The sequence below is a fragment of the Mycteria americana genome, chromosome 5 (assembly GCF_035582795.1).
Source record: "Mycteria americana isolate JAX WOST 10 ecotype Jacksonville Zoo and Gardens chromosome 5, USCA_MyAme_1.0, whole genome shotgun sequence".
Lineage (NCBI taxonomy): Eukaryota > Metazoa > Chordata > Aves > Ciconiiformes > Ciconiidae > Mycteria > Mycteria americana.
In genome coordinates, this window is record NC_134369.1 from 250,108 (window position 1) to 278,068 (window position 27,961).

General features: G+C 66.6%; 3 protein-coding genes across 5 annotated transcripts in view; 2 read left to right on the plus strand and 1 right to left on the minus strand.

Annotated features, from left to right (window-relative positions):
* The window catches only part of B4GALNT4 (beta-1,4-N-acetyl-galactosaminyltransferase 4), a 31,742-nt gene extending 16,811 nt beyond the window's left edge, over positions 1 to 14,931 (plus strand). Inside the window, exons 3-20 of one of the 3 annotated variants that reach the window (XM_075501710.1) lie at positions 1,269 to 1,379; positions 2,076 to 2,171; positions 2,501 to 2,591; positions 2,943 to 3,043; positions 3,806 to 3,873; positions 4,327 to 4,405; positions 6,128 to 6,194; positions 7,743 to 7,886; positions 8,135 to 8,244; positions 8,582 to 8,682; positions 9,070 to 9,152; positions 10,430 to 11,702; positions 11,869 to 12,176; positions 12,434 to 12,587; positions 12,974 to 13,046; positions 13,205 to 13,293; positions 13,635 to 13,761; positions 13,982 to 14,931. In XM_075501710.1, the coding sequence (XP_075357825.1) occupies positions 1,269 to 1,379; positions 2,076 to 2,171; positions 2,501 to 2,591; positions 2,943 to 3,043; positions 3,806 to 3,873; positions 4,327 to 4,405; positions 6,128 to 6,194; positions 7,743 to 7,886; positions 8,135 to 8,244; positions 8,582 to 8,682; positions 9,070 to 9,152; positions 10,430 to 11,702; positions 11,869 to 12,176; positions 12,434 to 12,587; positions 12,974 to 13,046; positions 13,205 to 13,293; positions 13,635 to 13,761; positions 13,982 to 14,296 (3,390 nt within the window). In that variant the 3' untranslated portion in view covers positions 14,297 to 14,931. Of the gene's footprint in view, positions 1 to 1,268; positions 1,380 to 2,075; positions 2,172 to 2,500; positions 2,592 to 2,942; positions 3,044 to 3,805; positions 3,874 to 4,326; positions 4,406 to 6,127; positions 6,195 to 7,742; positions 7,887 to 8,134; positions 8,245 to 8,581; positions 8,683 to 9,069; positions 9,153 to 10,429; positions 11,703 to 11,868; positions 12,177 to 12,433; positions 12,588 to 12,973; positions 13,047 to 13,139; positions 13,294 to 13,634; positions 13,762 to 13,981 lie in introns of all 3 variants that reach the window. The other 2 variants (XM_075501712.1, XM_075501711.1) reach the window with 2 other exon arrangements.
* Positions 1 to 27,961, minus strand: part of LOC142409941 (dispanin subfamily A member 2b-like) — a 52,450-nt gene that overhangs the window by 23,506 nt on the left and 983 nt on the right. The window lies entirely within an intron of this gene.
* PKP3 (plakophilin 3) lies at positions 17,641 to 27,790 on the plus strand. The gene is made up of 14 exons (XM_075501713.1): positions 17,641 to 17,682; positions 20,818 to 21,004; positions 22,017 to 22,093; positions 22,295 to 23,019; positions 23,429 to 23,552; positions 23,702 to 23,906; positions 24,160 to 24,334; positions 24,609 to 24,726; positions 25,024 to 25,191; positions 25,562 to 25,747; positions 26,034 to 26,187; positions 26,634 to 26,826; positions 27,271 to 27,358; positions 27,755 to 27,790. The coding sequence occupies exons 1-14, from the start codon at positions 17,641 to 17,643 to the stop codon at positions 27,788 to 27,790; spliced, it is 2,478 nt and encodes an 825-aa protein (XP_075357828.1).

Below are 27,961 nucleotides of genomic sequence, written 5' to 3' on the forward strand. Positions count from 1 at the left end.
CAGAGAAAGCACGGGATGGTGCTGGGTGAGGACGGAGGGGACAGCAGGAATTGCACCTCGGCTTTCCCCGGGAGGAGGGAGAATCCTGCCCACGAGCGCGGCACAACTACGCCACCTCCCTAATAACGTCTTCCAAGGGCACGCTCCCCTCCTCCGGGATGCTAATGAGTTCGTTTAGGCAAAGTTTGCTAATTATTTCTTTGGCGCTGTGCATCCTAATGGGCTGCGCTTTGCTGATGCCGCAGTTCTTCCCGCCTGGGCTCGGAGCTGGGCTCTGCTTTCGGAGAGGGTCGGCTCCGCTCTTCGGGCGGTGGCGCGGTCCCTCCTTGCCCGGCTGAGGCCGCGGGGGACGATGACCGTGAATCTTCCTGGGAGAGGTGGCAGGGACATCCACGTCCCCTCGGTCCCATCCCTGGAGAGGGCAGATGCTGCGTGCAGGCGTCGCCAGTGTGACGATGGGCTGTGACACCAGCCGGGTCCCCACGTGACAGGCGCGGCTTCCCGTCGCCCCAAGCAAGGGACAGAGCGGCAGGTCGGTGGTCGCTTTGGAGAGGGTCGGTGGCTCTTTCTTCCCGCTGTGCTAGCGGGTCCCTCGTCCCTCCTCTGCCCGCGCTCCCTGGATGCCATGGCAGAGAGCTGGGGCAATGCCCCCGGGGACGGCGCGGCCTCGCTCCAGCTCCGCCTGCCGCTGCCAGCGTGGAGGAAGAGGAGGATGCTCTGGGCGGGCTCCAGAAGCGCCCGGCTCTTCCTTGCCACCCGTCACCTTTTCGGCAAGCCGGGGGCAGGGAATGCTCACCTAATCCCTCTAAGTTACAAGACACAAGCGATCGGATTAACCTAATCCCCTTTAAAGGAAGAGGGGTAGTGGAGAAGCATCCCGCTTCCTCTGCCCGTGAGCGGACGTAGAGATCGCTTCTGCTCTTTTGGAGACAGAGCCCAAAATACTCCGTTCCCAAATCGGACCGGGCAAATATTTTGGATGAACAGAAAACTCGCTGTTTGGGAGAAGCTTCTCTCCTTGGCAGAGGAAGGGAAACAAGTTTAGCTGGAACATTTTGAAAGTGCTCCCCAGGACACCTTGCCAATATTTTTCTGCCTCCTCCTGCCCCTGCTTTCCTTTGCCGTTAGCCTTGAAAGCTTTTGCCTCGGTTTGGCAACGCTTGACATCCAAAATGAGACGTTTACATCTAGGGAGACCTCCTGCAAGCACGGCCGGGCTGGCCCCGATCCCCCCCATCTCTCATCTCTCCCTCCTGCTTCCTCGGCAGAACGACGGGCAGGACTTGGACGGCTGGTTTTCCAGAGGCCAACGGTCCAACCGAGCCACCGCGCGCCCCAAACTCAACCTGACCAAGCAGGCTTTGCCCTGGAACGAGCAGGTAAGCGGGCAGAGAGCAGCAAAGGGGGCGATGGTGGAGGAGGAGGTCCCGGGAGGGGATGGGGAGCCCGCAGCCCGTGTCTCCCCAGCACACCGGGCTCCAAAGCCCTCTCCAGCTGTCCTCCTCCCTGCTCTCCAGCTCTGCCTGGTCCCGCGCTCGATGCGGTGCCCACGAGGACGAGCTCCGTGCCTGCGTGCGAGGAGCCGGCGGCGCGCGCTGTGGTGTGCGGCAGCTCCCTCCTCGGGGTGCGCTCCCACGAGCGGGTGTGCGAGGGGACGTCTTGCTGCCTGTCTTCTCCAGACGGGGCCAGGCCGTGCCTGTCTCCTGGTGCTGGCTGTGTGCTGGCGGGTTGGATGGCGGGGCTGCGTGAAGGATGGGGACAGGCCTTTGTTGCCCTGTCCAGACAACATCCCTTGTCCAAGCGCGCCTGGGACCCGAGGAGCAGCAGCAGGAGGAGGGTTGTCTCCTGGGGGTTGGCGTTGTGGCCACCTCCTGGGGGTTGGGGTTGCGGCCCTGGGGCTGGCACAGGTACGGGAGCTCAGCCCTTCCTCGGCGTCGCTGCGGAAGAGCTGAGGCCGGGCCGGCGGCATCCCTAGGGCTTGACACCCGCGTTTCAGCCTGCCCTAACGCTGTGCTCGGGAGGCGAGGGGGGACGTGAGGAGGACACCCCGCTCATCTCCCTCTCTCGTCCCGCAGTACAAAGGGAAGGCAAACTTGCACGTCTTCGAAGACTGGTGTGGTGGGGCCGTGAGGCACCTGAGGAAAAACCTCCATTTTCCACTCTTTCCCCACGTAAGTCCTGGGCCTGACGGCAGTGGGTCGGAGGGAGGGTCCGCTCGTCCCTCTCTGGGTGCTGCTGGATCTCCGCTGGCTGTGGGCTTGGTCCTCAAGACCTTTGCTTGCAGGCTTCTTGGTTTGGTTCGGGGCAGGTAGTTCCCAGCAGAGCAGGGATGGAGGGAGAGGTGGGTGGTTGGGTGGTGACGGGACGTCCGTGTCCCCTCTGGTGCCAGCGGCATGGACCCCGGGATAACAAGGAAGAGGTGGACCGGGTGATGTTGGTGCCAGGCATGAGCCTGGGCATGAACTGTTCCTGCTTCCATGTCTGTGTCTCTCCTCCGCAGACCCGCACCACAGTGAAGAAGCTGGCTGTGTCGCCCAAGTGGAAGAACTACGGGCTGAGGATTTTTGGCTACATCCACCCCTTCAAGGATGGTGAGTGATGGAGCTTGGCCTCTTCTCCCCTGCAGCAACGTGGAGAAGCTGCCTCCTTCCCCCTTCTTGAGCCACAGGGGGACAGAAAGGCTCTCGGAGACAGTCCCCAAACCCCTGGCTCCCAGGCGGGAGGGTCCTTCTGGAGCAAAGACCCTTTTCCCTGGTTGCTCCAAAGGGAGGCGAAGCCCCGATCCCATCCAGGACAGAGCCACGACGTGGGGTCCGGGGCGGCCCCGTCACCTCCGTCCGTCCATCCCCGTTTCCCCGTCTCACGTCGAGGCACTGGGGCTGAGCCCGTGGCACTGGGGCTGCGGTATCCCTCCGTGGTGACCTTCCCTTTGCTCTCCCCAGGGGACTTCCAGTTTTCCGTGGCATCGGATGACAATTCGGAGTTCTGGCTCAGCTCCGACGAGAGTCCGTCCAACTCCCGGCTGGCTGCGTTCGTGGGCAAGGTACGCGCCATCGTCCTCGACCCTCTGCCCGTCCCCGCACCGGGGATGCTCGAGCTCCCGCTGAGGGCATCTCCTCCCTCGGGGTGCCTCCCTCCTTGCTCCCACGTGCTGGTGACCATCCCAAGTGCCTTTTGGGGATCCCTAGCGCTCAATTAACGATGTTTCAAACCCACGGGCGCTCTTTAGCCGCCACAAATTCTTCCTTCTACACGTCCCTCTGCTGCAGCAGCTCTTAAAGGGAGCGTGTGGGGTCCGTGCGTGACTTTGCCAGGGCAGCTCTCCGGCTTCTTTGCCCCCTCGGGAGACGCCAGCCTATTTCAGCCTGGTCCCATCTCTGCCCCTGGCCAGGCCTGGTTTGGCTTCTGAAGGACCATCTCCCCCTTGGTCCCGTCCTAGTTGTAGCTACCAAAGACCAGCTTATGTCCCAGAATAGGAGGTTTAACATCTACTCCTGGATATTCTTGGCGTGAACTCCTATAACTGGAAACCCTGTGGTCCGTCATCGCACCCATGCATTTTTGGGATCTTGGTGGTGGTGGCCGGTGACAAGTTCTTGTGGCAGGAGTGCCACCAGCTGGGCACAAGCAGGCCCTGGGACAGAGCTCCTGGGATATCCTCCTGCCTGAAGAGCCTTTCTGCAGCATGGCGTAGTGCCCGATGGAGGTGGAGGAGGGATTCTCACAGCCTGGTGGGGTTTGGGCCTCGTGCCCGCTTGGCCCGTGGTGTCCCCGGTGCTCTCACGCTCCTTCTTCCTCCCCCCAGCTGGGCACCGAGTGGACGGCACCCGGAGAGTTCACCAAATTCAGCTCGCAAGTCTCCAAGCCTCTACGGTAAGTGTGTCCTCGCTCCTGCCGGGGGATGGAGTCGGGGCGATGGAGCTGCTGGCTCCACGCCGACTGTGACCAGTTCCTCCTCCCCAGGAGGAGACCCCGGCCGTGGTGTCTTCCCAAAAGGCACGTGGGGTCTGGGCTGGACAGGAGCTCAACCCCCCATGCCCCCAGGCCCATGGCTTGAAGGTGGTGGGGGCTGCAGCCACCTCTGCAGATGACGAGGTGGGGACGGGGATCCCCCGATCTCGAGAAGCTTCTCAGCAGTGGGATGGGGGAGCGGATTCCCACATCACGCTGCCTGTCTCCTTGCCCCAGGACGGTTTAGCCACATGTGAGCGAGACGGGGGTGGTTTCCTGAGATGTTTCCTCTAGCAGGGGAGCTGCCATCGCCCCGGCAGCGGCAGCAGTCAGCTCGGCAATGTTTTCCAACCGGCTTCTTCCCCTCTCGTGCAGCCTCATGTCCTCCAGACGCTACTACTTCGAGCTGCTCCACAAACAAGATGACCGAGGTTCGGACCACGTGGAAGTCGGTGTGAGTAAATGCCCCCACCCTGTGCTCCTTTCAGGGCTTGTCCTGTCAAGAGCCGGCACCAGGGCTTTTCCCAATGGGCGTTAAAACGCTTTATCCTGGCGCAAAGCCGCAATTTCCCTCCTCCCGTGGCTGCCAGCGGCTCAGCCCGCAGAGGGGACGGAGCCGGCGTCGCTCCGACGGCGCCGGGGCTCATCCGCCCGCCTCCCTGGGCTATCCCTGCGCAGGACGCCTGGCACGGCCTGCTCCTCTCTGCGCTCGTCGAGCCTTTGGTGCCGATGGCCTTTTGGGAGCTAAAGACCCGGCCGTCCCTCGCCCGGGCTCCTGCCTTGCCGCCGTGCTCCTGGAACGGATGCGAACGGAGCAGCCCCTCCGCTGCGGGCTCCAGCGGCGCTGGGACAGCCAGCTCCGCGTGGCCGGTCCCATCCCTCCTCCTTTCTCCTCGGCCTTCTGCAGAGGGAGGAAGGTCCCCCAGGGGCTTCTTCTCGCAGGAGCCCCTTGCCATGGGCAAGGAGAGCCCAGACCGTGTAAGGTCAGAGCAGGCAGGTCCCGGGACACCATCTGCAGGCGGCAGCCGCCTTGCTGGCTTGCATCCCGGGGCCAGTGGTGGGAGAGATGGCCGAGGTGATGGAGTGGCTCCCTTTTTTCTTCTCCCCCTTAGAGATACCGTGAGATTCAAATCTGAACTTGTCTGCCTCGGTTGCACAACCCTGGCAAAGCCCGGAGCGTGTGAGTCGGCAGCTCGGGCTGCCTTTGGGAGGGGAAGATGCTGGCTCGTTCGCAAAGGTTTCCTTTCTCCCAAGCAGTCATTAATCACTGGAGTCAACCTTGTGCCAGCAAAGCATCAGAGAGGCTGACAACACCCCTTCCTCGCTGGCCTGCTCTTCCCCATCCCTCAGCCTCGCCCTCCCAGGGCTCCCTCTTGGTCCATCCCGATAAGATCTGCATTTCTGCTGTGAAAAACAAATAGATGGGGGAGACGGTTTTTTGCTGGAGGGAGGGAAGCCTCTCAGATGTTCAGAAGGAGACAACAGCAACAACAAAGCAGGACCCTAATGCGTCTCTCCCTGTGGGTATTTAAGGGCTTGTCCAGACAAAGGCTGGAGAGGTGCTTTGAAAATGCACGTAGTTAAATCGGGCCGGCCGCTCTGAAGACCCTCTTGAGTCAGCGCCAACTCCTCTGCCGTCGACGTGCGTTCACGCAGCGCGGCGGGAGACGCGGGAAGGAGAGGGGGTGTTGTAGGGCTCGGTGGGCCTTGGCTTTGGCTCAGGTCCTTGACGGGTGCCGTGGCCTCCCTGCTCCCTTCCCCGAGGTCGAAGGGAGGCGTGCGGGGAAGGTGCCCGGCGTCGTCCCTCCCCTGCGAGGCAGGACGCGCGGCCGTACCGCCTGCCCTGGTATTGCCGCTGCCGCCGCCGATGCGGGGCTGGATCTGGCCTGCCCGGCCCAGAAGGACCGTGAGCCTCGCGGAGGACGCGCGGGGCGTGCCTGCTAATCCCACGTCACCTTGGGCGAGGCGGGAGATGGGCCTGGGTCCGTGCTGGGGCAGGACCAGTCCTCTCCCGTGTTCGCCTCCTGCAGGGTCAGGGCTGGGATCGGGGCAGGCGAGTTTCTGGGAGCTGAGGACGGGGCAGGACCCATCCGAGGGTGCCTGGGGGTGGGCAGCTGCATCCTGAACCCCTGCCACCCTCCCACTCATTCTCCATCTCCTCTTATTTTTTTCCTAGTGGCGAGTTTTCCTCCCCAGCTTGAAGTTCGAAGTGATCGACTCCTCCTACATCTCTCTGTACACAGGTAAGGGCCACGGGGGTCCGCCTGCAGCCACGGCAAGCAAGCTCCCGCGGGGGCTGTACGTGTCGGTGCAGCCGGGGAGAGACGGCACCAGAGCCCGGGAAGGAAACCGGATCCCGGGAAATCAGATCCTGGGGGAAGATCTCGGCCTCTCAACCCCCCCCCGGAGCTTCTGCTGGGTGTAAGGAAGGAGGCAAGGGGCCGTGGCGGCTAGGGGCGATGCTGGGAGTGTGCTGCAAGCCTCCTAAAAATGGGATGGGGAGGTGATACGCCACGGAAACGCAGCTCTGCTGGTGCTCCGGCCTCGTCCCTGCTAATGAGACCACTTGGCCTGGCCCTGAGTTATGAGGAGCTGTCGTGTAAGCAGGGATGGATGGCGCGAGGTTTAATTAAATCTATAGATCTTCTGCTTCCTGCCCCTTCCCTGGCAGCAAGAAAGGACTTGATAGATGGGTCCTGCCCCAGGGCTCGATACGCCGGAGGACTGGTCATCAAACGTGCCCTGGAAGGTGTCGATAAGGCAGGAGGGGACAGGCGAGAGGTGGGGATCCGTGGGGAGAAGGGGGATGGAGGGTATTGCTGGTATCAATGCAGCCGCCCGTGAGATGGATGAAGCGCGGATAAATTCCGCCCCCGCGACCGCTATCCGGCAGTGCTGCCTCCTGCCGCTTCTCTGTCCTGCTTCCCGGCTCCCTCGGGCCCCAGCAGCATCCCGGGGCGCAGCGCGTCGCTCGTGGGGAGCCCACCCCTGGGGCGAGGGGGACTCCAGCAGCGCGTAGAGCATCCTCCTCCCTTCCCTTTCTCCGGGCTTTTCCAGGGGTTGCAGCCCAACCTCAGCCAGCTGCTCGGAGGCCTTTGGGGAGCCTTTCCCCGCTGCGAGCAGAAGAATGTGGGGCTCGGGAAAGGGGGTCCTGTGCACTTCAGGACCTGCCTGCCTCCCCACAGCTCCACAGCGGGCAGGGCTGCCTGGGAAGGGAGCGCCCTTGGGTGCTCGGGGCAGGCGGCTCGGAGTGCGGCCAAGGTGACCGGAGCAAGGTGACCTCCCTGGGGAGGTCTGGGGGATAGCCAGGGACGACGTGCCGCCCTTGGCCCTGAATAGGAGGCAAAACCAGCTCACGTTGCATTTACCTCACCTCCACGGGAAGAACATCCACGGTGTAATTCCTGTGTCCTTGGCAGTGAAAGCCCCCGAGCGTTCCCACCCCGTGTCTCTGCGTGTGGTGGGCGATGCTGCGATCGGCCGGGCTGCTGCCTGAGATCAGTCGTCCCCTTGTCCTCTCGGGGCTCTCGCTAGCTGACGGCAGTAATCATTAGGCTGATTAGTCACGGGGCCTGTGAGCGTGCGAGAGGGCTGGAGGAGCTGGGTTTGCCCTGGTGCAAACGCGTTGGCTCCCCTTGTTCCCCTGGGAGCCGGAGGAATCCACGAGCCTCTGAGCCCTCTTGGTGGGAGGGACGGAGAGGTCGGGAAGCGCCACCTTGGAGGATGCTCCTGGGACAACGCTCCGTATGCGTACGCCTGCGGGTTTCAGCCCCTGTCCTCGTCTTCTTCAGACGAATCGTCCCTGAAGATGAACCACGTGGAGCACATCCCGCAGACCTTGGCCAGCCACGGCGGGAGCTACCTCTGGGAGGCACAGCAAGATGAGCACGGGGCTGACATGCTGAAGTCTGACCCCAGGGACACCTTCTTCCTCAGTAAGTGGCTGGGACCGGCCCCCTCACATCTCCGTGGGGTTTTGGGGAGGAAAAAAGCAGGACCTGGCTGCCGTGAGCACCCAGAGCATCCCTCCTACCTTCTGCCCATCTCCTGGGTGGAGGGCATCTCTGCTGGGGTCTACAGGGGGGCCAGCTGGGATGGTTTGGGGCTACAGACTATGAGGTGGGCTGGGCTACGGGGGTGGTAGGGCACAGCGTGGGGCTGAGCCGCGGCTGCTTCTCCTCAGCCCCGGCGATCGAGGCCTCCCGAGTGGAGAACGTGCTGGTGCCCTGTGCCTACAGCCCCACCTACGTGGTGAAGGACTTCCCCATCGCCCGCTACCAGGGCCTGCAATTTGTAAGTGTGTCCCTGCCACGGGGACGGGGTCACGCTCCCATGGGAGACGCAGCGACGCAGAGCGCTTTGCCCCCACCCCAGGGCAGGGCTGTTCCCACCTGCTTAAAATCCAGGAGAAAATGTCCCTCGCTGGACGATCAGGCTGAGTTTCCCCATCTTGGCCCGAAAGGGTTTGGGTTAAAAGCCTCGCGGGGTGTTTGAGACGCCGGGGGTCACCTCGGTGTTGAGGGGCCACGCTGGCGGCCCGGGGTCCACGGCTCCTAGCCCCGCCGACCCCCGGGTCCTTGGAGCGAGCCCGCTCTGCGCCGGGGTGATGGCGGCGTGGTCATCTCCCCAGGTCTACCTCTCGTTCGTGTACCCCAACGACTTCACGCGCCTCACTCACATGGAGACGGAGAACAAGTGCTTCTACAGGGAGTCCCCCCTCTACCTGGAGAAGTAAGTGTTGGGGGGCTGCTATTTGGGGGTGGTCCGTCGCGGGGGAGGAAGGGGCTGCTGTCAACGGGGCACTCAAAGAGCTGGGGAAACGGCGCTGAGATGAGGCATCCTCAGCTGCGTGTCCCCAGGCTCTGTCCCCCCTGGCAGGGCCGCCTCCGGGCTGGCTCTTTGCCCGTCTCTCGGGCACACAGCAGCCTGAGCCCTGGCAGTGCTCCTGCATTTTGGGAATCCTCGCTCCCTTTGGCGCTGGGCTGTGCCCCGGTGCCTGCGCCGCAGGCGGGGATGTTCCTCCCTACACGCACGCGGGCTCACGTGTGCGAGCACGTCCCTTCGCGCGTACACCCCTCCCCTATTTCCCAGACCTCATCTTTCCTCTCCGACTCCCAGGTTTGGTTTTTATAAGTACATGAAGATGGATGAAGAGGAGGAGGACCCACGCCAGCGAGCGTTTCTCTTTCTCAGCCCAGACAGTGAGTCACCGCTCCCCGCTGGCAGCTTTTTGGGCACCTCTCAGCAGCTTGGCACGGGGCTGGGCACCCGGCATCCTTGCCCACCAGCCCATCTGCTCGGAGTTGCCGCTCGTCGGGATGCCTCTAGCAATGCCGGGGGGCTCGAGGAGGGCAGGGCCGCTCGGAGCGGCTTGCCTCTGAGCAGTCCCGCACGCCCCGTGGTCGTGCACCCCGCTCGGCTCAGCCACAGGGCGCTGCGGGAGATGGGAAGCGGGGTGCTGGGGTTGGGATTCGCCCCCCTCTCGTGGTTTAACCCCAGCCAGCAACTGAGCCCCCCCAGCCCCTCGCTCACTCCCCCACAGTGGGATGGGGGAGAGAATCAGAAGAGTAAAAGTGAGAAAACTCGTGGGTTGAGATAAAGACAGTTTAATAGGGAAAGCAACAGCCGCGCACACAGGCAAAGCAGCACAAGGCATTCCTTCACTCCTTCCCGGGGCAGGCAGGCGTTCAGCTGTCCCCAGGACAGCAGGGCTCCAGCACGCGTAACGGTGACTGGGGAAGACAAACGCCATCGCTCCCGACGTCCCCCCTTCCTCCTCCTTCCCCAGCTCTGCACGCTGAGCCTGACCCCATACGGTGCGGGATGTCCCTTTGGGCAGTTTGGATCAACTGTCCTGGCTGTGCCCCCTCCCAGCTGCTTCTGCACCCGGCAGAGCAGGGGAAGCTGAAAAGTCCTTGACCAGTGCAGCAACAACTAAAACATCCCTGTGTTGTCACCACTGTTTTCCGCAAATCCAAAACGCAGCCCCACACCAGCCACTATAAAGAAAATTAACGCTATCCCAGCTGTAACCAGGACAGCCCCTGCTTCTTGAAGCCGTGTGCCCACCTCTCCTGGGTGGGCCTGGGCAGTGGGCAGCAGGATGCGCCCAGAGCTGGTGTGGAGCCTGGGGATGCTCACGGGGACCCGCGGGGGCCGGGTTGGTCAGAGCCTGCCTTGCTGTCGGTGTGCAGCCCGGCAAAGCCCTGCCAGGCTGGGTTTGCTCCCAGATGAAATAAGAGCGGTGCCGAGATGCGGGCGCGGTTTGGCGGGGCTAAGGGGCAGAGCCTGGAGCTGCCAGCCCTGGTGAGCATCGGTCGGTGCCCGCCAGCGCCATCTCCCTCGCCCGGCGGCCGTTTGCAGGTTAATCTCTTCCTGGAGACAAGCTTTGCCTCCTGGTCCTGGGCCAGCACGCTGCAGGGGGGTGTGCCGGGCAGCTGGGACCCTCGGGGTATTTATCTCTGCCTTTACTCCCTAGATTTCCTCGAGGATGAGGACGAGGACGAGGAAGGAGTGGACAGCCCGGAGCCCACAGACCCACCTCCCGAAGCCAAGGAGAAGAGCTTTGGGCCGGTACCCGGAGCCAAAGGGAAAGAGACCCCGCCGGTCACCAGGGATTACGGAGACGACCTGGACTATTACAGCTTTCGCCGCAAGCAGGGTCAGGCCCGGGACGAGGCGAGCACGCCTGGGCAGCCGGGAAGACGGAGCACGTCCCGCCAAGCCAGCGCCAGCCTGGCGGCCGTCCCCGAGGACCTCCGTGGCGAGGGGGACGCGGGCCCCGTGCTGGAGCAGGTCCGTGGGCGGATGCTCAGTTGGCTACCCCAGGATCCCAGCGAGGGCGAGGAGGATGAACTGGGGCTGCTGGCGCCTTCGAAGCGTGCCGGGGCTCTGAGCCTCCAACCCCACCTCTCTGTTCCCGTCTTTGGTGGCAAGGCCAAAATGCCAGGTCCCAGCAAGCCTGCAGCAACCAGGGAGGACAAAAAGCCCCGGAAAGCCCAGGAGAAGGTCTACGTGACCAGGCTGCAGCCGGGGAAGCGCAAAGCTGTGGCCCAGGAGCCGGTCTTCCCCGGCCTCTTCCTTTACCCGAAACCTCTGAAGAAAGTCCATCTTCGCTCCAGGACCCCTCAGAAGCATCCCATTGCCTCCAGCAAGCTCCGTGCCGTCCCTGGCCGCCGGACCCCCTGGCTCCTGAGCAACATCTCCAAGGAGAGGGACCCTGCCAGGCGGAAGAGCGTGCGGGCAGGTAGCAGGAGGTGGGAACGTCCCTCCAAGCCGGGGACCGAGTGGCGGGCGCTGCCCAGCCTCCTCGCCCTGGGGACCGAAGGGCTCTTCAGTAGGGAGACCCATGAGGACGTGACCCCTGCCCCGGGCAGGACTGCGGCCACCGCCGATTACAACTCCTCCGAGGCGACCCGCTCCGAGGGGATGCGGGTGACATCCTTCCTGAAGATGTCAGAAACGACGGCGTCCCAGCAGGAGGAGGGAAAGGGCCAGGAGGAGGAGGAGGAGGAGGAGGAAGAAGAGGTGTCGGACTACAGCTACGAGACTGGGGAGCTGCAGCAGAGCTGGCTGGAGGACTCCATCAACTGGCAGAGGACGTTCAGCGTCAGCTCGGTGGACTTCGAGCTCCTGCGCTCCGACTGGAACGACCTGCGCTGCAATGTGTCGGGCAACCTGCAGCTGAGCGAGAGCGAGGTCGTCGATGTGGTGGCACAGTACATGGAGAAGCTCAACGAGAAGAACGGAGGGTAGGGAGGGAGCGGGGCAGGGCTGGGAGGTTGGGAGGACGTGCCTTCGCCCCGCTGGGGGCCGGCTGAGCTGGATGGTGGGCTCAGGCCCATCCCTGAGCAAGGGAGCTGTGGGGAGCAGAGCTCCCCGTGATGGTGCTTTCAAGTGCTTCTCCTTTCCCCGTAGCATCTACACCCTCCTGAGGATCGTCAACGTGGAGAAGCGTCGGGACACAGCCCGGGGGAACCGCTACCTGCTGGAGCTGGAGCTGGCGGAGCGGGGCCAGCGGACGGTGCGGCTCTCCGAGTACGTCTACGTCCTCTTGCACCAGGGCAAGCAGGATGACAGTGCTGAGGCCAACCCCGAAGGGCCAGCCCTGGGGGCCACCGAGCCCCAGCCAAGCACCTGGAGCATCCTCTACGGAAGACCCGTCCTGTGCCGGCCCCTGCGGCTCAGCTGGAAGCAGGACGTCATGGTGCACTTCGTGGTGCCCGGTAGGTGACAGCAGCACGCGTCTCTCCAGCGTCTCTGCTGCTCTGTCTGCCCTCGGCATCCTCCGGCGGGAGGAAGGCAACCCCTTTGCTCCCCGGTTGTATCCTCCCGGCTGGCCCAAGGGGGATGAGGCTATCGCTCCTCACGAGATGCTGAGGTTATCGCGTCTCATCGGAAGGGGCGTCGGTTTGGTTGGGGAAGGGGGTGCCCTTGGGACCCCGCCGTGAGCCTGAGGGATGTTTGTGGCTGTGTCCGGCAGTGAAGAACCAAGCCCGCTGGGTCCAGCAGTTCATCTCGGACATGGCCCACCTGTACGGGGCCACGAAGGACGCCAACTTCAATGTCATCCTGGTGGACTTTGACAGCGATGACATGGACGTGGAGAAAGCCCTGCGGGATGCCCGACTGCCCCGGTAAGCCACCCCGCACGAGCTCCGGGTCCCACCCTGCTCCCCCTGGGGCTGCCGAGGGGGGTCTGCGGGGCCGCTCGTGGTGGGACGGGCTCGCACAACCTGCCGCTCCTTCCCCAGCCCGGCGTGGGTCTCTGCCTCCCCGCCCCTCTCCTCCTCCTCCTCCTCCTCCTCCTCCTCCTCCTTTTTGGGGTTTAAACTTGTTTCCCACGTGGAGGAGACGGGGATGTAGAAACCTGCTCTGCCTCCACGGGGGGACCCTCGGCGTGAGTTGTAGGCACCCGCCCCCCTTCCTGAGAAGGTCCCCTCTCCTCGCTGATGGTCCCTGTCCCCCTTTCGGCTGTGTCCCTTTCGGTCACCAGCCCTAACCCCCTGTCCTCTCTCCTCAGCTACCAGTACCTGCGGCGCACGGGGAACTTCGAGCGCTCGGCCGGGCTGCAGGCTGGCGTGGACACGGTCGAGGTGAGCCGGGGAGAGGAACCAGCTCTCGCCTCGGCTTCTCTGCCGGAGCTGTTTCGCCCTGACCTTCCCGCTTGTGTCTGTCCCCTCCCGTAGGACGGGCACAGCATCGTGTTCCTCTGCGACCTGCACATCCACTTCCCCCCCAATATCCTGGACAGCATTCGGAAGCACTGCGTGGAGGGCAAGCTGGCCTACGCGCCCATCGTCATGAGGCTGAGCTGCGGCAGCTCCCCGCGGGAGCCCAACGGTAAGTGGGGTCCCCTCGGCCGTGACCCCCTTCCAGCTGGCAAACGTCCCCCGCCCGCCCGAGGGCAGCTGCGGCGCTGGGTCTGGGTCACAGCCGGCAGCAGGGGTTTGTTTTGCTCTGGCCAGGTGGGATCCGAGCCCGAGGGCGCTCGAGGCGCGCCGGGTGCGATGCCCCCCCAAACCAGGCCCTCACCCCGTGCACCCCCCTGGGAGGCGGGGAGGGAAGAGGGGTTGGGCCGGGGCGTCCCCGTGGTTCCCAGGCAGGGGGGAGAGCGGGGAGGCGAGGGCAGGGGGTTGTGGGGTCCCCCTGCACCCCTCGCCTCGTTGCTCTCCCCCCTGCAGGCTACTGGGAGGTGAACGGCTTCGGCCTCTTCGGCATCTACAAGTCGGACTTCGACCGCGTGGGAGGGATGAACACGGAGGAGTTCAGAGACCGCTGGGGTGGGGAGGACTGGGAACTCCTGGACAGGTGAGGCTGGGGGTCCTGGCAGCCCCATAACCCCCCCGGGCAGGGCTGGCCGCGGGGATGTGGGCGCGCTCCCGGGAAAGCCCCCCTCCCCTGCATCGGGCCGGCTAAAGGCTGGGGCGACGCGGTGGAGAAGGGGCAAAGCGTCCCTTTAGGAGGGGGCCGCATCCTTCCCCTCCCCTCCCCTCCCTTTCTGAGCGGCCGTCCCTCTGTCCGGCTGCAGGGTCCTTCAGAGCGGGCTGGAGGTGGAGCGCTTGCGTCTCAGGAACTTTTACCATTACTACCACTCCAAGCGCGGCATGTGGAACGCCCGCAGCAAGAAGCCGCCCAAGGACTAGCGCCCCGAGCCTGGCCTGCAGCCGCCAACCCCCCGTGCCCGCCCGAGGCAGGGCACTGCTGGCGCCCGGTTGTCCCCGACCTCCGCTGCGGTGCCTCGGTGCCGGCACGCAGGGCACCCATAACGAACCACAGTTATTTTGGGACGGGGGGGGAGCGGGGAGGGCAAAAGCGGGTGGTGATTTTTTTCCTAAGGGTCTAATTTCTTAGTCAGAAATGAATTTATTAACTCATTAGTGCCGGGACAATGGGCGTCCTGCTGTCGGGAGGGGTAAAGCCTCCAGGCTCGTCCCTGGGGGCTGTGCCGGGCCGGCGATGCCGGAGGCGGAAAAACGGTCCCTGAGCTCGCGGCCGGTGCTCACCGCAGCCCCTCTGCTGCGTCACCCCTCCAAAATGCTCGGTACCTTGTCTCTGTGCCAGGCTGGAGAGCTGAGCTTTTTGGGGGTGCTGCTGGTATCCACAGGAGCCGCAGGTGGCAGGAGCCCGCGGGGGCTGCCCAAACCCTCCTGCTCCCCTCCCCGGGACCCGTGGAGCCTCAGCGGAGGAGAAAAGGGGCTCCGCTCTGCCCCGCTGCAGGGGCCACGCCGCTGCGGCCCTACGGCGTGGGGGGCAGAGCCCCTGGGCACCACGGGCTGGCACTGCCTGCGCTGCGCCGGGGGGCTGGGTTGGGATGGGAAAGGGCAGAGCCCGGAGCAGGTATGGGAGCAGGGGGAGAGCAAATGATGTTTCCAAGCTAATTTCTGTGAAATTATGAGGTAGGAAGCTGTTTTCAGGAAGTTTTGTCTGTTTTGGGTTTTTTTTTATTCTTAAAAAATAAAATCAATGTCTTGGCTGGGATTTCCTTCCTCTCCCTCTCCCTCGTGCCTCGGCAGAGGTGCGGTCCCCAGCTGGCCGTAGCGCAAGAAAGGCCAGGTTGGCCTCTGTCCCTCGTCCCTCCCCGGTCCCCTCATGCTGGCAGGTGGCCGTGCAAGCCGGGAGGATGCTTCTGCCCGCTCCCCATCACCGCTGCCGCTTGTAAGGCCCAGGAGGGCTCAGGAAGCCCTGACCCCAGGGCGTGCCCTGGAGGAAGAGCAGCCTTGCCCCGTGCTTGCGGGCAGCTTGCCGGGGCGCGCGCCCGTGGAAGCGCTGGGCTGAGCCTGGCTGGCGCGGGGAGGAACGGTCAGAAACCCCCCGGCAGGGCTCCCCGCGCTGCCCGTGGGACCGAGCAGGAGCACGGGTACGGGGCAAGGATCTTCGGCAAGGATCTCCCTCTTCGGTGGGAGCGGGCGGCAGCAGCGTCGCAAGGGGCCCCTTCGCTGTTTCGTGCAGCGAGGAGGAGGAGGCAGCAGCCGTGTTTTTGATGCCCGGACGCACGCCCGGGCTTGCAGGGAGGTTGCTGAGCCTCCACCCCGCACCTGGGCTCCACCCGGGGAGCTGCCTGCACCCCACACGCTGCATGGGGGGCTCGCCCCGATGCCCCCCCCCCCCGGGGGCTGGCGAGCTGTGGGGAGAGCCATGAGCTGCTCTGCTCGCTCCCACGCGCCCTTGCACGCTCACTCGTGGGCTGGCCGCGTCTGCCCGAGCTCTTTGCTCGCCTTTTCCCTTGCGCGGGGACGTGCCTGGCCGCACGCGGCGCCCCGCGGGCTCCAGCAACCCCGCTTTGGGGTGAGCTCCTTCTGCTCCTCAGCCAGGTCACCCTGTCCCTGCAACTGCCCCGGGCCGTGACCACCGTGTCCTCGCTGCCCTCCGCCGACAGCTTTTGTGAGCACCCCCGCGAGAGCCGAAACAGCCCCGGAATTCTGCCCCCCCCCCCCCCCCGAGTGTTTTATTCCCCCTCTGCATCCCCCAGGCCCTCTTTGAGCATCTGCTGAGTTTTGGGGCGAGGGTGGAGGCGGCGGGCTCTGCTTGCTGTCAGGAAACAGCCACAGTCAGGGGCTCTGGGGGCTTTTTACCCCAAATTTCGTACTTCTGGCCCCAGGATTTGCCGGGAGGGGACGGTCCTGGGCAGGCAGCGGGTTTTTCTCTCCACGCTGCCTGTTTTTCCCAGCACTTTGGAATCGCTTTGCTGTGGGCGAGGGCTCTGCCCGCTGTGCTGGGAGTTGCCCTGTGGGCTGGAGTGCTGGGCAGGGCGGGTGGCCCCGCGGTCCCCGGGGGCCAGCAGCGGCATCCCTAAGGCCACCTTTCCTTAGGCGGGACTTTTCCAGCAGCTTCCCGGCCGGGTGAGCTCACGAAGCTGCCGGCATCAGAGCAGGCACCGGGCTCGGCCACATCCAGAGCTGCCGCCGATGCTGGAAGGGACCCGTGCCACCAGTGCCATCGCCACTGGGGACACTGGTCCAGCCCTGCTGCGTGGAACAATTTGGAGCCGGCAATGGTGTCGGCTCGGGGCAGCGCCAGCAGAACAACGCCGGAGGGGTTTGTTTCTCCAGCAGCAGCTGAGCTGCGGTCACGGGAACCACGTGGGGACGGCGGGGACCACGGGGCGTCCCTCCAGGCCGGGCGTTGGAGCCCCAAGTGACAGCGGGGTGCACAGGTCCCCGCTTTTAGAGGAGCAACCCCAGTGCTGGGGCGAGGCGTTGGCCGGGCAGCTTGCCCTGTCCGGGGGGGATGCTGGCAAAGGCGTTGCGGCTTGTTGGGGACTGCGGAGGCAAACGCTAGCCCGGAGCGGCCTCGCTATAGGGCTGCCCTGGCCGTGGGGCCGAGCGAGGGGTCGGTGGAGGGTGAGGGGGAGCACGGGATCCTCCCCGACACCTCTGGGCTGAGAACGGGCCAAGCGTGACGGCAGTGGCCGGGTGGAGGGTCCTGGGCAGCCTCCTGCCCTATGCTGGGCTTTGCCAGGGGGTCACCGCTCGGCGGGTCACCGCTCGGCAGCCCCCCGCGACGCTGGGCGCAGCGCGGAGCCCGGGCTGCGGTGCCCGTGGAAGCGATGGCCCCCAAACTGGTTTGGCCCGTTTCAAACACTCCCTCTTCGCTTATCTGGCTTCAAAGGGCTCCTGCTCCATCCCACACATGCAAACGCGCTCCCTGCGAATCCCCAGGGCCCGGGTGAGCCCCCCGCACCCCAAACACCACGCTCCCTCCCCGCTCTGCCTCCCCTCCATCTTCTCCTTTTGGCAGCCCCAAAACCATCCTTGTTGCACCCGTGGGTGCCCCGGGCTGGGGGGCTCAAGGGGATGCGGTGGCGAGGACCTGCGGGACCGTGGCCACGGCGGTGGGGACCGACGGTGATTTTCTGGAGCATCGCGAAGGCAGCCGAGATGCGGCTCCGCCGCCCGGGATGGGGCGGCCGGGACCCCCGGGCACCCCACCGGCATCTCGGCCGTGCCGAGGCTCTTTGTGGAGCCGCCCCAAGCCCCAAAAGCGCAAACTTGGCTGCGAGGCGAGCGGGGTTTCGAGCGCACATGCAAAACAACGGTGAAGAGACTGGTTGGGTAAGCTCCCGGGGCGGGCCCACGCCGCGGCCCCACGCCCCCCGCACCGGCCCCGCCGCAGACGGCATCGCCCACCCCGCGCCGGGGCACCCGGCACCCGCGTAGCACCCAGGGGTGCGCCCGCCGGCCCGGGAGGATGCTGCAGGGCAACGGCCCTCCGGGGCCGCCACCCAACAAGGTACGTGCCGGCCGGTCCCGCGCCCGCCGGGGTGGCTGTCCCCGTCGTGGGTCCCCGGGAAAGCCGGTGGCACCCGCCCCGCCACCGGTCCCCACGCAGCGGGTGGCAAGGGACGGCGCGGACGACGGCCCCGGCAGCTGCCTGCGCCTGGCCAGCTCTGGCCAAGAGGCTTTTTGTCCCCCTCCTCTCGTGCCGCAGGTTGCCCCGCGCGGCTCTGGGCACACGTGCGCCGCGGCCAGGCTGCGTGCCGCCGCGTCGGCCACTCCCGCTTGGGACGCCGATGGCACCGGCAGCCGCGGGCTCCCCTGGGGACCCGGATTCGGGGACGGGCGCTCAGGGGCGCTCGGGGGTGGGAGAAGGCAGCGCGCGCCCAGGAGCTGGGGTCTCCCTGGGGGCGCGGCTCTGTCGCCCCACGGAGGAAGGGATATGGGTGCCAGCGACCGCTTTAGGGACCCCCAGACCGAGTTTATTTAACCCCGCGTCTCCCTGACCGTGGCCGGATCCCCTCGGCAGTCCCTCAACGTAGCTCCAAACGTGGGGGGGTTCTGCCGATTTGCTGCTTTTTAAGCATCCCGGTGCGTCCCCGCTCCCGTCCAACCCTTTCCCCGACTAACGAGCCACTTGACGAGGCGAGCGCTGCTGGTTTCGGCTTCAAACCCACCTCAAACCCCCCACCCCCCCCGAGACCCCTCCATTTCCATCTTTAAGTCGCAGGGCAGCGTCGGACCGGGGGGACGGGGGCTTGGGAGGGAGGCAGAGCCGGGGGGAACAACGGGGCTGCCAGCGGGCCTGGGGCCATGGCCGTGCCGGGGAGGACGAAGGGGCTCCCGGGGCCGTCCCCCAGCCCCTCGATGCCTGGCACGGGGCCGGCGGGCAAGCGTCGGCTCGCCCAAGGAGCGAAGCACCTTCCCCACCTCCTCCCGGGGGGAACCCGTGATTCATCCGGGCTGGGAGGGTTGGGAGCGCCCCGCTGAGCTCTGCCAAACTCAGCGCACCCGCCGACGCTCCCTGCGTGGGTGGTGCTGAGGTGGGAGCGCAGGGGGGGCCCTTGGGGTTATCCCTGGGTGCTGTACCCCAAAAGGGCCAGGTGCGACCCCTAAGCAAAGGGGGGGCTCCCAGGAAACCCATGAAGTCCCCGGACCCCCCAAGAGCTGGGGAGGTGGGTCCTCCCCCGCGTCGGTCCCCGGGCACAACGCAGTGGCGGCACCGGGGTTTGCAGCCCGCTGGGGTTTGGGGAGGCCGTCAAAGTAGGGACCGTCACCCCAAAACACTCGCCCACAGCTCTTGCCACCCCACCCCGGCATCGGCCGCTGCTCCTGCTGATGGCGGCACATTCCGCAGGGAGAGCTGCCCTTTTCACCCTCCTAACGAAGCACAAGACGTCCTGGCGTTGTCATCTCTGGGTGTCGTAAGCCCCAGCCAGCTCACCAGCCGGCAGAGCCCGTAACGCTTCTGCCAGGCGGGTTCAGAGCGGTGACGCCGAGCGCCGAGCCGCGGCTCGCTACAGAGCTGAGGACGCGTCGCCACGCTCGCCTTCAAACGGCCAAAGCCAGCACCGGCTTCTCTGGTTGATGCGCTGTGCCAGAGCCGACGGGCAAAATGCCCCGCGCCCACAAGCAGGGGCAGAGCCTGAGTACCTGGGCGTGGCTGAGAACGGGCACAAATCGGTTCAGGAGTGAGCAGCTCAGTTAGCGAGCCAGGGGCTGAGGGAGAGCGGTGTGAAACAACACCGCGGGGATTTCGGGAGCAGTTCCTGAGCAGAGCGGGCTGGGGGGTACATGGTGTCCCCCACCCCGGCCGTGCCGAGGTCGGCCGGGGCGGCTCGGCGGATGAGGCGAGCCTAATTACAACCTGTGCAGTGGCAGCAGCTGAGTCACCCTGCATTCATTACCACCGGGCCTGCTGGTGCTGAGCTGCCCTTTTTTTTTTTATTATTATTGTTGTTTTTTAATTCCTCAGCTGATTTGAAAAGCAAAGCAGGGAGGGCCTGGCCAGTAATTACTGCCAATTAGCCCCTGCTGCAGCCCTTTGGCGAGCCGGCCCCCCACCCCAGAGGGGTTTTGGTGGGCAGCCCGAGGGCCAGCGGTGGGACTGCCCGGGGGTCCGAGGCTCTCCTGGGAGGCTGTGTGGGGGTCTGGGGCTCACCCGAGGGACAATGTGGGGGTCTAGGGCTTGCTGATGGGGCCATGTGGGGGTCCAAGGCTGGCGGGGGAGCTTGCCCAGGGGGCCCGGGGCTCGTTGGACTGACAATATGGGGGTCTGGGACTTGCTGGTGGGGCCATGTGGGTCCCTGGGGGCCAAGAGGAGGCTGCCTGGGGCCAGGGCTCTCCAGAGCGGCCATGTGGAGGTCTGGGGCTTGCTGACGGGGCCATTCAGGGCTCTGGGGCTCTCTAGAGCGGCCATGTGGAGGCCTGGGGCTCGCTGGTGGGGCTGTGCAGGGCTCCAGGGCTCTCTAGAGTGGCCACGTGGAGGCCTGGGGCTCGCTGGCGGGGCTGTGCAGGGGTCCAGGGCTCTCTAGAGTGGCCATGCGGGGGTCTGGAGCTCTCCCGAGCAGCCATGTGGGGGTCTGGGGCTCTCCCGAGCGGCCATGTGGGGGTCTGGGGCTCTCCCGAGTGGCCATGTGCGGGTCTGGGGCTCTCCCGAGTGGCCATGTGGGGGTCTGGGGCTCTCCCGAGCGGCCATGTGGAGGCCTGGGGCTCGCTGGTGGGGCTGTGCAGGGCTCCAGGGCTCTCCCGAGTGGCCATGCGGGGCTCTGGGGCTCTCCCGAGCGGCCATGTGGGGGTCTGGGGGCTGCCCAGGAGCCAGGGGTCAACCGGGAGGCCGCCCGGGGAGGACCTGGCTCTCCCCGCCGGGCCGCAGGCACGACCGCCGCGGCCCCCCGGGGCCGCCCGCCTCCCTCCGGGCCTCGTCCCCACGAGGCCGCCCCTGGCCGCCTCCGCCCGCGGCGGGGCCGGGCGCGGGCCCCGCCGCGGCCCCTCCTGCCCGGGGCGCGGCGGGGCGGGCCGGGCCGGGCGCCTCCTACGGCCCGGGGAGCCGCCAGCGCCGCGCTCACCTGCGCAGGGCGGCCTCGCCCGCCTCAGCCTGCCCGCCGCCGCCATGCAGGAGACTAACACCTTCTTGCTGTCGGCCCTGCAGCCCCAGGCCGGTGTCTGCTCGCTGGCCTTGCCCTCGGACCGGCAGCTGGACGGCAGGAGCCGGGAGGCGGCCGAGGCCCAGCGGCTGCGCAGCGCCCGCGTCCAGGAGCAGGTCCGCATCCGCATGATGCTGAGGGGGCAAGCGGCCGCCCGCCCCGAGGCCCCCGACCACGCCGACGGCGGCAGAGGTGGGAGAACCCCCGAGCAGACGCGTCGAGGCGGGCGGCGGGAGCCCCGCGGCCGGCCCCGGCCTTTGGCCGGCGGCCCGCCGCGGGGCTGGGGGGTTGCCCCCCGCCCGGCCCAGCCCCCCCCGAGCACCCCCGGCACCGGGGACGGGGGCGGCCCGGCCCCGGCGTGGGCTCGTCTCGCCCCGCTCAGGGGCCGTGCCTCAGTTTCCCCACCTGCCCCCGGGGGGGGGATTCGCACGGGGGGGGGGTCCCACACCCCGCTCCGGGCCGGGGGGGGGTGGGGGGGAGGATTTTCGCGCCCTGGCAGAGCCCTCCCCGGCCCCCCCAGCCTCTGAGCGGCGTCGCTGGCCGGGCTCCAAGCTTCTCCATTTAACGCCTGCGCTCGCAGCTTCCGCCCTGCCGCTTCGCCCGGCACCGGCCGGGGCTGTCACCGAGCCCCCCGGTCCAAGGTGCTGGGGGACCTCGGTGGTGGGGAGAGACCTCCCCCCCCCCCGGCACCCCGAGGGCTGCCCCGGGCGCGGGCGTGAATCACGCTCCCGTCACCGCCGGGGCTGGCCGCGTCCTCCCCGTCCCCGCCGGTGGCCCCGGGGTGCTGGCAAGGTGGGAGGGGTGCAGCGGGGCAGCCGGGTCCCTGCCGGGCTCCCGTCCCCAGGGCGGCAGAGCCGGGACAGGCTTTGGGGGGATGCCGGGGCTGCCGATCTGGCTGCGGCAGAGGGGTCGGGCTGAGCCCCTGCAGCCCCACCAAGGTGGCAATTACTCCCCTCGCTGTCGGGGCACGATGAGAGGTGGGGAGGCCGCTGCTCGGCGCTGCCACCGCCTCTCCTGCTCCCTGTTGCCGGCAGACAGGCCGAGGCAGCGTCCTCCCGCTCCCTCGTCCCCCTCGGCACCACCGGCACGGCCACGGCTCCTGAAGCAGGTCCCCCCGGGATGAGCCGGGGGGGATCTTTGGTCCCCAGGACCACCCCTCTGGCCCCCCGGTGCTCGCGTTGACCCCTCCGTCTCCGTCCCGCAGGTGGTCAGTACGGCACGACCCTGCGCTCCTCCTTCAGTTCCCGCTCCCAGAGCAATGGCTTGGACCCTAAAGCCTCGGTACGTACTGGGTGGGTTCATCCCCCACCTCGCGCCGGCGCCCGTCACCGTGGCAGCTGGGCATGCCGGCAGAGACCCAGCTGCTGGCTGTAGCTTTGGTTGTGCTAAGGGAGGCTCTTGACTCTGCCCTTTCCTCTCCCCACGGAGGGGACGGAGGGACGTTCCGCGGGCTCACCCTAACCCCACGCTTTCCCCCCGCAGCTGTATCAGCCGCTGGCCAAGGATTTCGGCACGCTGAAGGGCAGCGGCTGGTCCTCGCGCTCGGCGGTGGACCTCACCCCGCACAAGCGGATGGCGACCATCGGCAACGGGGGCCTGGCGAAGGGCCGGGGCTACAGCACCGTCTACGCCATGTCACAGGCCACCAACGCCTCACCGCGGCCCAGCTCCTTCCACGAGCGCAACTACCGGTCCCGGCAGAACTTCGACACCCTCTCACTGCGCTCCCTGCGGCTGGCCGACGGGCCGCTCCAGCCTACTGCCGTCGCGGATGACCGCTATAGCGTCGTCTCGGAGCAGGTGGACCCCATGGGTCACCGTTCCTTCTACAAAAGCCAAGGCAACGGCGGCTTCGCCCGCTCCTACACCTTCGAGAGGCAGATAAGCGCCGGCTCCACCGCCAAGGCCGCCTCCGACTGGCTGGAGGGTGGCGAGGTAACCCAGAGCCGCACCATCCGGGCGCCCGCCATGCGCACGCTCCAGCGCTTCCAGAGCAACAACCGGTCGCGGCTCAGCACCGGCTCCTTCGGCAGCATCCAGGCGGCCTCGCAGGCGGGCATCGGAAGCTCGTACATGGGGATGGTGGAGCACAGCTCCCGCGCGCCCTCCGTGCGCAGCCTGGCCGAGTCCAGCCACCACCTCCAGGACCAGCGTGCCATGGAGATGTACAACGGGCACAGCACGCTGCTCAGCCACCAGTCGGGGGGGTGAGTGCCAACGGGGCTCGTCCGGCACCGGTTTGGTCCTTGTCCCCGCCTTAGTCGCTTGGCTGGTTGAGGGCAAAACCCTCCATCTCTTGCCTGGCATTACTTTGCTGCAAGGGAGGGGCGAGATGGTGGGCACAACTCGGCCCCGTAGCCGTGGTCCATGGCGTGGGTTGACCTCCAAGTGCGTCCTGCGCGTGGCCTTAGCTCCTCTCAGGGACGCGTCCTGAGACGTGAGGGTAGGAAGATGCTCCTTCAGCTGGGTCTGGAGTCCCGTGCCCTAAGAGCGTGGCGGGGAGGGAGAGGAGTTGACGCGTCTCCTCCAAGATGCGGGACGTGGTGGGGTGCAGAGGTGGAGGACCCCCGTGAGGTGCTCTGCTCGGGCTCTTCCTCACCTGCCTGTGGCTTCCAGGTTTGACGACATCGACCTGCCCTCCGCAGTGAAATACCTGATAGCCAGCGACCCCAACCTGCAGGTTCTGGGCGCTGCCTACCTCCAGCACAAATGCTACAGCGACAGCAACGCCAAGAAGCAGGTGAGCGGCCAGGAGCCGAAAGAGAAGGGCTGTCCCCAGCCCCTCTGCCGTGGTGGGGCACCCCAGGGCGGGCGGGGGAGATAGAGGGAGCCCCAGCCGAACAGGAGAGCGGCTGGGCGTCTCAACCCGGCCGGGCTCTCCCCTCCCAGGCCCGCAGCCTCCAGGCCATGCCCAAGCTGGTGAAGCTGTTCAACAGCCCCAACCAGGAGGTGCAGCGCCATGCCACAGGCGCCATGCGCAACCTCATCTACGACAACGCCGAGAACAAGTTGGCGCTGGTGGAGGAGAACGGCATCTACGAGCTCATGCGGACGCTGCGGGAGCCCGATGATGAGCTCCGCAAGAACGTCACAGGTTGGAGACGATGGCAGGGGCGGGCGGGCAGGGGTCCTCCTCCCCTGGGGGTGGCACGTCGTGCCCCCGCCCAATGAGTAAAGCTGGGGTGACGCTTCGTGGGGATGACCGTGACCTCTTTGCATCATTGTTGCCCGCCCTGTCCCATGGCTGCTCCTGGCTGCGGGTGGTCGGCGTGAGCCCCCTGGGGAGGTGAGCGGGGGTGGACGTGCTCTGCAGCCATTCCCGGGACTGAGGATCCCCCTCCGCGCAGGGATCCTGTGGAATCTCTCCTCTAGTGACAACCTGAAGGATCGCCTGGCCCGGGACACGTTGGAGCAGCTCACGGACCTGGTCCTGGTCCCCCTCTCTGGGCTGGGGGGCTCGGGTGTCATCCAGCAGAACCCCTCGGAGGCAGAGATCTTCTACAACTCCACGGGCTTCCTCAGGTACCTGCTCTGGGCCGGCTCCGATCCTCCCACTGTGGGTGAAGTTCTGGGTGGAGGAAGAGACGCCCTGTGTGCGGCACACATCGGGAGCAAGGCCTCTAGGGCTCGTTTCTGGGGTCCCCGTCCCTTGCAGCACTTGTGCCTCAAGGCGAAGCCTGGTCAGCCCCATGGGCGAGGTGTTAGCTGCCCTCCCCACGGCGGTGCCCAGTGGCAGGAGGGGGGTGGCCGTGGGGAAGCCCCTTCTCGCCGTGACGGACCCACGTTCCCCATGCAGGAATCTCAGCTCTGCCAGCCAGCAGACTCGGCAGAAGATGCGCGAGTGCCACGGGCTGGTGGACTCCGTGATCCACTACGTGAACAGCTCCCTGGAAGTGGGCAAGTCGGAGGACAAGGTGAGCCCCAGGAGCTGGGTGCTGGGAGGGTTTGGGTGCCCTCAGATGGGGTGCCGCTCCCTCCCTCCTGGCGGCTGCCGGGCCGTCGTGGTGCCAAGGCACGTCTTGATGTGATGGTGGGAAAACCAATCTGGCTCCGTCCGGGCTTACTGGGCACAGTGGGGCACCGCTGGTGTCACTGGGGTGACTCTGGCCAGGGAGCCCCACGGGATCACGCCCCAGGGGACGCGTCAGGTGGAGATGCCCCGGCAGGCGGCACCAGGACTGACACCCTCACGCCCCATCTCCCCCGCCCAGAGCGTGGAGAACGCCGTCTGCGTCCTGCGCAACCTCTCCTATCGCCTGTACGACGAAATGCCCCCGTCCTCCCTCCAGCGCCTGGAAGGCCACAGGAGGAACAACAGCAGCGTGGTGACGGGGGAGCTGGTGGGCTGCTTCAGCCCTCAGAGCAAGAAAGCCCGAGAGGTCAGCGGCTGGGAAGTGGCGGGCACCGTGACGGCCGTGTCACCTGGGGCGGGGTTGGCTCTGGGAAGCAGCTGGCGGTGGAGGTGACGCCGGGGCGGAGGTGGACGCTGGCCTGGGCTGATGGGTGGGACGCGCGGGTGAGCTCAGCAGAGGGTGAATCAGGTGCGTGGGGTGAACTAGGGTGCCGAACCCCCGCTTTGCCATGCCACGGGGCGTGACGCAGCCGGGGCGACCTGCTGGGTCGCTGCCAGCCTGCGGCTGCCCAGCGGTTGAGGCCAGGCACGTGGGGAAAAGGGGACGCCAGCAGCGAGGGATGCTGCAGAGGAGGGGACGTCCCCTGTGCGTCTAACCGCTGCCCCCCTCCCCGCAGCACTACCTGAATGCGGACATCGTCACCTTCACGGAGGTCTCCAAGGACCCCAAGGGCATGGAGTGGCTCTGGAACCCGCAGATCGTGGGCATCTACAACCGGCTGCTGCAGCGCTGCGAGCTCAACAAGCACACGACGGAGGCGGCCTCGGGCGCCCTGCAGAACATCACTGCCGGGGACCGCAGGGTGAGGGCACGGGAGGGGAATGTCCCCGGGGCTTGCCCGGCTTGCCCGGTTGTCCCCGCCGCCTGCCCAGTCACAGCCGTGCCCGGGGAGGGGGTGCCCCTCCCTGCGGGTCGGTACCAGCCTTTCCTGGGTGGGGGACGTGGCCGACGCGCCGCTCGGCACCTGGGCGCGGGTCACCCTGACCCGGCCCCGTTGAGCAAGAGGAGGAGGAGGAAGATGGGGTGGGAGGAGGCGGCAGCCGGCGGGTCCCTGGCGGGTGTCTCCAAGCGGGTGTTTGCCCCGGCAGTGGGCGGGCGTGCTGAGCCGGCTGGCCCTGGAGCAGGAGCGCATCCTGAACCCCGTGCTGGACCGCGTCCGCACCGCTGACCACCACCAGCTGCGCTCCCTGACGGGGCTCATCCGCAACCTGTCCCGCCACGCCCGCAACAAGGACGAGATGTGTGAGTGCCGGGGAGGGACGGGCAGGGCCGGGGCTGCCGGGAGGAGCCCGACGGACGCTCTCCACCCTTTTCCTCCTGGGTCTGGTCTCCAGTTACCTCCAGCCCCGTCTCGGCACCTTCCTGCCTGCTGCCTCCCTGCTCGCGGCTGAGTGCGCGGTGGCCGGTCCCTCCCCAGTAACTGAACGCCCCCCGCATGTGCTGCTCTGCCTCCGACCCCGCCGTCTCACTTGGTCCATCTCCCATGCCCCGGCTCCTCTCCCAGGTGCCAGGGAGTCTCAGCAGAGACTCCAGAGAGCAAAGGGCTTGAAGATGGCCCTGGTGCTGCCCTGCAGGTCCTTGGCTGGACCCTCTGTCCCCTCGTTGTCCCCAGGAGGTTGCAGGGTTCATCTCCCGGCATGTCCCCTGGGTCGGGCCACCAGCCCTGACGTGATGCCTTTGCCCACCAGCGACCAAGGTGGTCAGCCACTTGATCGAGAAGCTGCCGGGGAGCATCGGGGACAAGGCGCCGCCCGCCGACGTCATCGTGAACATCATCGCGGTCCTCAACAACCTGGTGGTGGAGAGCCCCATGGCCGCCCGTGACATCGTCTACTTTGATGGCCTCAGGAAGCTCTTCTACATCAAGAAGAGAAGGGACAGGTGGGAGCTCCCTGTCCCCTCTGCTGTCCCAGCTCGGACCTGGGGTCCAGTCCTGCTCTCCCCTTCCTCCCCTGGTCCAGCGAGGGGGAAGAGGGTCACAACCAGCCTCCGTTCCCAAGGCTTGGTGTTGGGAGTCCCCACACCAGCTCAGGGTGGCCTCATGGTCACCTTCCAGCCCTTTGCCACCTCCTCAGGACACCCCACCACAGGGTTGCCCGTTGCTGCAGCCACCTTCTTCCTGTCTGGGTGCTTCTCACCTCTCCTGCCAGAGCGCTTGCCACCCTGCCCATTGCGGTGGTCTCCAGCCTTTAGTCTTCTCCCTCTTCCCTCCGGCACTAAGTCCTCAGCCCCTGTGGGCCCTGCTGGGGTGGTATCCTTGGGCTGATGGGCACCGTCCCGCGGTCAGCGGTACCCAAAGCTCATTGCATCCTGTCCCTGTCCCAGCTCGGACAACGAGAAGTCCTCCAGAGCAGCAGCCAGCCTCCTGGGCAACATGTGGCAATACACCAAGCTCCACCGGGACTTCAAGATGGTACGTACCACCCTCTGGTGCCTCCTCCAGCCGGCGGGATCCTGGGGGGGGTCCCGAGGGTGGATCCCAAGGGAGCCAAGGCCGGGGCTTCACCCTGGAAAGCCACACCACCTGGAAAAGCTTCCAGGCATACGACGGGCCCCAACTCCGTGCCTCCCCCTCCCGAAGGGGTGGGAATGTCCCCAGAGCATCATCCCTGTGGTGGCACCTGCACCAGTGGGGCGGGGACAGCCACGTGCCCAACGCGGGGACGGCACGGCCCTGTCAGCACCAGAGCAGAGCGGGTTTGCGTTCGCATTCCCACCGCCCGGCGGAGCTCGGGCAGGGGTGTCCTCGGGCAGGAAAGGTGACGGCGCTGGCGTCCCCCGGTGTGACGGGTGGCCTGTCTCCTTGCAGAAGGGGTACCGGAAGGAGGACTTCCTCAGCCTGTGAGGACAACCCCCGGGAGCCGGACTGCCCAGCCCTGACTCTCCCCGCCGGGACGCTCCTTGCTGCCGGCCGTGCCCCGGGGAGGCTGCTTGCCGCCGGACCCCCGCTCCGTAGCGTAGCGCCTGCCGCGTCCCTCGCGCCTCCCCCCTCTGCCGGGTCCCCCTTCCCCGGGTG